Here is an 8,176-nt window from a genome sequence, read left to right as displayed (position 1 = left end):
TACGATTCCAGTAAGGGATCTGTCCTCCAGATAGATTATCACTGGACAGCATCTCCTAGTGATTCCATTACTGCAGAAAAAGTGTGGATAAATAAATGAGAATCTATCCTCAAAAAGACAACGCTGTAACATAGAATTCAGCCTAAAAAAAAGTACAGATCCATTTAAGCTCAGATTGTCTAAAGCTTGAGTCAGCCACACTAGTTCATGGAAAAATTAGGTAAACAAACTCAATAATCAGGAGGGTTTGATTAAATAAGTCTTCAGAACTTATGGTAGGTCTTATGTGCAGACCCCAGATGTTTATTCAAAATTTATGTACTTCACTGCAGCGAAACTAATAGATTTCATTTACAACAAAATACCATAAATATATTCATGTTACAAAATCTAGTCTCCACTGAAGTGCAAGAAATTGAGAGAATTTTAGCTCAATATGCCAAGTGAAACTGAATAGTCTTACACCTTCTGGACGAATAACTATTTTTAGTCAGTTCATTCGACTTATCACTGGCTTTTCTTTACAGCAAAATCTTGAGGGACGAAAAAAAAAGAGCAAGATTCTCATTTCACAATGAAATATATAAAGAAATTGTTTCTGTGTTTTAGACCTAGCCATATGAACACATTTGGCCTACGAGCCTTGCGTCACAATTCTTCATAGTTGTATTTTCCCAAAGGTATCTTCTCTCTCTCTCTCTCTCTCTCTCTCTCTCTCTCTCTCCTCTTTCTCTCCTCCTCTCTCAGTACCCGGCGAGTGGGTTATCTTCGTCCACTGTATATCTGGCGTGAATCTCTTTCTTGAAGACCTGAAATAAAACGGAGTTATCTCTTTTAGTAGACGCGTGTGAGGTACTTCATATCATTCAATCTTACTTTGCCTAATATAAACAAATAATATCAATCTGTCATTCAAATTTGCTTTGTGTTGTCAAGATTCAACAACAGCAACGATGTACATTAGCTATACCTACAAAGAAGTACGTTTGAATAAACAAGGGGTTATCAATCGTCAAAGTTCTATCCTACTTTTAGACTTTACGATTACTCTGAGAAAGCTGAATGGACTTTTTTCTCTCTGAATTTGGAACCTTTTGAGAAATCATTCTACTAAAGAATTATGGGTGGAGCATCATCCTAAAACTGACAACTGATTCGAGCCAGAAATACCAGTTCATTTTAGGATAACTCGTGGCAGACTTTTAAAATGTACACTCACTTCTTTTACGTTTCGAGTTGAAATCTTCGAAATAAAGACAAATGTGTTCTACTTATGTAGTTTTTCCTTGGAATTTAAAAGACACGAAGTTAATTTGCTATGAGTCTAGAATGTTCAAGAATGGCTTGCAGTGTATGGCAATGTGGTACTGCAAAAGGAACTAAAATGCAGTATTTTTCTCTCATAATCAAAACGTAATATGATTGCCTTGACAAGACACGAGACATGAGGACGTAGCGCTCTCTAACAGTAACAGTAAGTTTGAAAGAGAGGAACTTTTAATTGAAAGATATGTGAATAAACATTTTTATAAGCATACCTTGTAAATGTGGTCGTTATGAAGCATCTGCCTCTTACGACTTCCTGACCGCTGCCTTCTGGTCTGGAATCCACTGTGGCATAAGAAGGCATTGTTCAGCATATGCCACGTATACCCAGCCTCGTGCATCTCGTAGATCTGGAGAAAGAAACGATGAGTGAAAAGGAACGTAAAAATCGAGCTTATATACATAAACTTAATAGAAAGAAATGAAACTACGTGAACATAATATTCACACCTATCTTGCACTGCTCTCTAAATGGTATACATTATTTATTATTACGTTAGGTTATGATGTAATATGATAAAGTGAGGTATACATCTGCATTCCTATTTGTTTTTTTACTTATATAAGAAGGAATGCTTTCGGTTACGCCTTAACATCCAACTCAAAGAGCTAGACGATGGATTTTTTCAGAATTAGAAGACATATAACCCTAAGCTTTAAATTTTTAAACAAGAGATACTTCTGGTTGACCATCATTTCATGTATACCTTAAATAATATAAGGATTGCTTTAGGTTCCTCTAACCATCCAACTAAAAGAGATAAGAGCTAGAATTGTTAAGAATTATGAGTGATATAAGCCCAGGCTAACAGGTTTTCTGAAGAAGAGCTACAATAGAAAGATTCACATCAGCAGTACATCTGATGTCTAGGGTAGTCCCTTACGACGCTCCTGATTGGCTATTGATAAGCCAATCACAGGCTGGAAACTCTGAGTCTCTCGAGAGAGTTTAAATAGGCATTATGTATGTTCCACCTCTCCTGAGGAAGGCACATCCCTCAGGAGAGGTGGAACATATATCCTGCCTATGTGAACTCTCTCGAGAGAGACCGAGTTTCCAGCCCTGTGATTGGCTTATCAATAGCCAATCAGGAGTCGTAAGGGACTGCCCTAGACATCAGATGTATTGCTGATGTGAATATACTATAGTACTTAATCATTTTGGTTATACCAGTAACTGTACCTGGCTATTCCGAGTATAGCCATAACCGACAAATCTCTCGTCGTAAGGAGGGACGTCGGCTTTGGTGACGTAAATGGGCTCCCAGAATTCAGCCCAAGTGCTAATGTTGTACATGACCTCCAGTTTCCTAGGCCTAGACGACTTGTCGCTCTCCCACTTCTTCAGCTGTGAATTGTGCTGGTTGAGGTGGAATACCTTGATGTGAAAGCGCTGCGCTTTCTTCTTCTTGAGAAGAGCTTTCAGCTCTCCTTTAGTCCTAGGGTTCTTCTCTACCCCAGCGCGAATCTCGTAAGTTGGGATGATGTATGCGCAGCGACCGCAGCTTCTCGTCGAGTTCCGGGACACGAATTCGTTCAGTTTTCTCGACATTCCGGGAGCCGAGATCATGTCGATGTCGGGTGTGAAGGAGTACTCTGCGGGACAGCCTTCTCGGGCCAAGTTCCTCAGGAGATTCTGGGGATAAGCCGCCCTTTTCAAGTGCTGGGCTAGTTTCTCCGGGCGGACCTTCTCCACTATTTCTCTGTTGACAGATTCCGGCTGCTTGCAGTTGTACTCCAGCTGTTCCTCATCATCATTGACAACATACTTCGGAGGGAGGTTTCTCGGGTAAGTTATGTGGAAGGCTACTCGAGACATCATCCTCGGGAAACACTTTTGCAGATATTGGATCATAGTGATGGCCACGGTGAAGTCGCGGTCGGGGGTCAAGACGGACACGGACAGAGGACCCTCCCACGTTTCGGCCTGTAGGCCTATGTTGAACATCAGGTCGGCGGACGTCTGAGTAGAGAGACAGATCCTCCAAGAGTCGCAGGTCCCGTCCCAATCGTCCCCCGTGATGGCGAAGGGGTGCAACTTGAAAAGACCTGACTTGTCTAGGAGCCCACGACTGTGATCTAGGTATGGGTTTGGTATTTCCCTTCCTGCGTGGAGTTTGTTCGGCCCAGATGAAGTATCACAGCACTGAAAAAATACAAGAGGACGATGTTTTAAAATAGAAAAACGGACACAGGTAGAAATGGAAACTCAAGACCAAAAGGTTACTCTCAGAGAAGAAGATTTCTGTAGATTATCTGATAGAGTTTAGTTTAGAGGCGCAACCTTCAGCCAGGTAAGTGTCTGGTAAATGATCTAGGTATGGTTTGATTGAATATTGTGTAGACAAGACGCATTGACAAATTTTGATACAGCAGAAAGTAAATGTTAGTGACTATGAGTCAATACAAGAACCCTAACAGCATCAAAACAGTGGATTCTGCACAATATTCGAAATTGTAACTTTTCCATATGATAAAGCCTTGATTACTCTTTATTCAAAAAACCTGTTAGCAAATGTCATTTTTTCCAAGGAAAAAAAAAAGGACGTTTTAAAAAATATAATGGAAGAGAAAATGGAAAGTGAACGCTTTTGGAAACAACAGAGCAATTATGTCATTATGGAATGTAATGTTGTAAAATCTAGGAGTAAGGCCACACAAGCACTGGGACCTATGATGATGTCATTCAGTGCTGAAAGGGAAAAGGACAGTAAAAATAGGACTTCAAGGTGTAACAGGGGAAAACCTTTTGCAGTTGCACTATAAAATGGCTGTTGGGAGGGGGTACAGTAAAAAAGCAATGAAGGGGGTTTGCAACTCCGAGCCTATGAAAGTGCATTACGTGGGGTGCACTGACGGGACTACCTTCCTCTAAGGGGGACTGATGTGTTCATACAAAAAGCAAAACAACCACAAGAATATCCATTAGCCAGACGATCGGGATTTGAAAACTTACCCAGGGATCCTCATTCATGAATCTGTCTGTCGAGGGCTGATCTGAAACCCTTCTTATGGACACTGGTCTCTGAAGATTCCACATTACACAGGTCACTATTATCGTGATGGCCACGTTGAAGAATGTAGTCACCAAGCCAGTTAATATTAACGTTTCTGAAGACGGCATCTTCGCGTAGTCCTCGTTACTATAATAAATGATTGGATTTTGGACAGTGAAAAATAATTTTGTCACGAAATTCTGCTCTGGTGTAACTGTATAAAACTTGGTTACCGATTCACAAGTTGTATTTTAACAGAGATAAACAATATGGATTTAGGAAAATGAAGACCAATTTTGTTGTGACATTCTGCTCAACTGCATATCACTTGTTTACCAAATCATGAGTTGTACATTAACAGATACTGACAAACTTCTCCAAAGTTCCAGAGGTCCTTTATTCCTCCTTAAAAAGTTCGGGGATGTGGAACAGTTTCCCTACTGAGGATGCAGTGCAACTTAACTTCCTCAGAAGTTCGAGCAATGATGTATATAAAACATTACTACCCCTAAAAAGAATTCATCTTGTATTTTAATAATTTGTATTTATATTTTTATCTATTTATTTATTAATCTATCTTTTTTCTCTCTCTCTTTTCATGACCGATATCCTCTCTCTGTGCATATCTTATTATCTTCTGCTTCTTCTTTGAAACGAACAACACCATAATATTCTTAGGAAGCTCGAATTTCAAGTCAGTGGCTCCTTGTTTGGTGGGCTTGTTCTACATTAATAAGGGTTTACCTTCCCAACAATAATAATAATAATAATAATAATAATAATAATAATAATAATAATAATAATAATATTAATACAACTACCTAAAGGATACAAACACCATCCCCCACCAACAGAAAGGCTGCAGAAGGAAGTGTAGGGGCACAAAAGACCAGCTCCTGATAGACAAAATGGTAATGAAGAACAGTAGGAGAAGGAAAACCAACCTAATCATGGCTTGGATAGACTATAAGAAAGCCTTCGACATGATACCACACACATGGCTAATAGAATTCCTGAAAATATATGGGCAGAGGAAAACACCATCAGCTTCCTCAAAAATACATGCGCGACTGGAATACAATACTTACAAACTCTGGAATAAGACTAACAGAGGTTATCAGGAGAGAGATCTTCCAGGGCGACTCACTGTCCCCACTACTCTTCGTAGTAGCCATGATTCCCATAACAAAAGTACTACAGTAGATGGATGCTGGGTACCAATTGAAGAAAAGAGGCAACAGAATGAACCATCTGATGTTCATGGACGACATCAAGCTGTATGGTAAGAGCATCAAGGAAATAGATACCCTAATCCAGACTATAAGTATTGTATCTGGGGACATCAGGAAGGAGTTTGGAATAGAAAAATGTGCCTTAGTCAACATACAAAAGGGCAAAGTTACAAGGACTGAAGGGATAAAGCTACCAGATGGGAACAACATCAAACACATAGATGAGACGGGATACAAATACCTGGGAATAATGGAAGGAGGGGATATAAAACACCAAGAGATGAAGGACACGATCAGGAAAGAATATATGCAGAGACTTGAGGCGATACTCAAGTCAAAACTCAACGGCGGAAATATGATAAAAGCCATAAACACATGGGCAGTGCCAGTAATCAGATACAGCGCAGGAATAGTGGAATGGACGAAGGCAGAACTTCGCACCATAGACCAGAAAACGAGGAAACATATGACAATACACAAATCACTACACCGAAGAGCAAATACGGACAGACTATACATAACACGAAAGGAAGGGGGAAGGGGACTACTAAGCATAGAGGACTGAGTCAACATAGAGAACAGAGCACTGGGGCAATATATGAAAACCAGTGAAGACGAGTGGCTAAAGAGTGCATGGGAAGGACGACTAATAAAAGTAGACGAAGACCTAGAAATATACAGAGACAGGAGAATGACAAGCAGAACAAAGGAATGGCACAACAAACCAATGCACGGACAATACATGAGACAGACTAAAGAACTAGCCAGCGATGACACATGGGGAGAGCTAAAGAAGGAAACTGAAGGAATGATAACAGCGGCACAAGATCAGACTTTAAGAACCAGATATGTTCAAAGAACAATAGACGGAAATAACATCTCTCCCATATGTAGGAAGTGCAATACGAAAAATGAAACCATAAACCACATAGCAAGCGAATGCCCAGCACTTGCACAGAACCAGTACAAAAAGAGGCATGATTCAGTAGCAAAAGCCCTCCACTGGAGCCTGTGCAAGAACCACCAGCTACCTTGCAGTAATAAGTGGTACGAGCACCAACCTGAAGGAGTGATAGAAAACGATCAGGCAAAGATCCTCTGGGACTATGGTATCAGAACAGATAGGGTGATACGTGCAAATAGACCAGACGTGACGTTGATTGACAAAATCAAGAAGAAAGTATCACTCATTGATGTCGCAATACCATGGGACACCAGAGTTGAAGAAAAAGAAATGGAAAAACTGGATAAGTATCAAGACCTGAAAATAGAAATAAGAAGGATATGGGATGTGCATGTGGAAATTGTACCCATAATCATAGGGACACTAGACACGATCCCCAGATCCCTGAAAAGGAACCTGGAAAAATTAGAGGCTGAAGTAGCTCCAGGACTCAGCAAAAGAGTGTGATCCTAGAAACAGCGCACATAGTAAGGAAAGTGATGGACTCCTAAGGAGGCAGGATGCAACCCGGAACCCCAAACTATAAATACCACCCAGTCGAATTGGAGGACTGTGATAGACCAAAAATAATAATAATAATAATAATAATGTTGATGGCGACGAACGAAAATATATACGCAATTAAAGATCATGAGTGGCTTTTGCACTTAATTTTCACAAAAACATGAGGGAAAACATCTCTATTTTTCACTACAATAATAACAGTCATTCAGCTTTCGTCGTCAAGTAAGGTTCGGCCTTCCCTCTTTCAAATGGCAACGAGTTACGAAAACGTTGCAGCTGCCAGCAGTGATAAGGGCCAAGCAAAGATAATATGATTCGTCTGTGAACGTGATAACAGAGCGCTTTTCAACCTTGTTCAATGAAGTGTCAGTATGGCATCTGGAATGACGTTCAGATGTGTAATGCCCCTATAATGTTTAAAAATCTCGTAAGTAATGATACTACAACTCTGGCCTGGTCCAGAAGTGACCCCCACTTAATAATAATAAAATAATAATAATAATAATAATAATAATAATATAATAATATAATAATAATAATAATAATAATAATAATAATAATAATAATAATAATAATAAAATAAAATGGAAAAGTAAATCCACAATAATATGTCTGATCTTGTTATCTAAAATACAAAGCAGAAAGCTTTCGAAGACCTGCACGGTCCTCCTTGAGATTGACAAGGAGGACGTGCAGGTCTTCGAAAGCTTTCTGCTTTGTATTTTAAATAACAAGATCAGACATATTATTGTGGATTTACTTTTCCAATAATAATAATACTATTATTATGATCATTATTATTATTATTCCTTACTGTTAAAAAAGAATGACAGAATTAAGCGAGTTGATTTTATATTATTGCTTTTTCTATTTTTCTTACAATTCGCTTCTCAGGCTCGGCTGCTTCTGAGTAACTGGCCAATATTCATATTGGGAATCATTATTATTATATTATTATTATTATTGTTATTATTATTATTAGCCTTTTAAACATTATATTATTATTATTATTATTATTATTATTATTTATTATTATTATTATTATTATTATTATTTATTAGTTATTATTATTATTATTATATTAATGAAGAACCCTATTCATACGGAAACAAGCCCACCAAAGGGACAATTATTAACTTGAAATTCGAGCTTCC

The 8,176-nt window shown here is 38.7% G+C and overlaps 1 protein-coding gene across 1 annotated transcript in view; it reads right to left on the bottom strand.

The window, feature by feature from the left end:
• Window positions 1-743: 743 nt before the first annotated feature.
• Window positions 744-8,176, bottom strand: part of LOC135224061 (beta-1,4-glucuronyltransferase 1-like) — a 46,095-nt gene continuing 38,662 nt past the window's right edge. The window contains exons 2-5 of the mRNA XM_064262976.1: window positions 4,283-4,469; window positions 2,510-3,472; window positions 1,539-1,676; window positions 744-809 (exon numbers count right to left, since the gene is read on the bottom strand). Coding sequence (XP_064119046.1) covers window positions 744-809; window positions 1,539-1,676; window positions 2,510-3,472; window positions 4,283-4,450 — 1,335 coding nt within the window. The 5' untranslated portion in view covers window positions 4,451-4,469. The remainder of the gene's footprint in view (window positions 810-1,538; window positions 1,677-2,509; window positions 3,473-4,282; window positions 4,470-8,176) is intronic.

Source organism: Macrobrachium nipponense, chromosome 10 (genome assembly GCF_015104395.2).
Source record: "Macrobrachium nipponense isolate FS-2020 chromosome 10, ASM1510439v2, whole genome shotgun sequence".
Taxonomy (NCBI): domain Eukaryota; kingdom Metazoa; phylum Arthropoda; class Malacostraca; order Decapoda; family Palaemonidae; genus Macrobrachium; species Macrobrachium nipponense.
The sequence above is the reverse complement of the archived record's forward strand: the minus strand, read 5'-3'. Positions and strand labels throughout refer to the sequence as shown.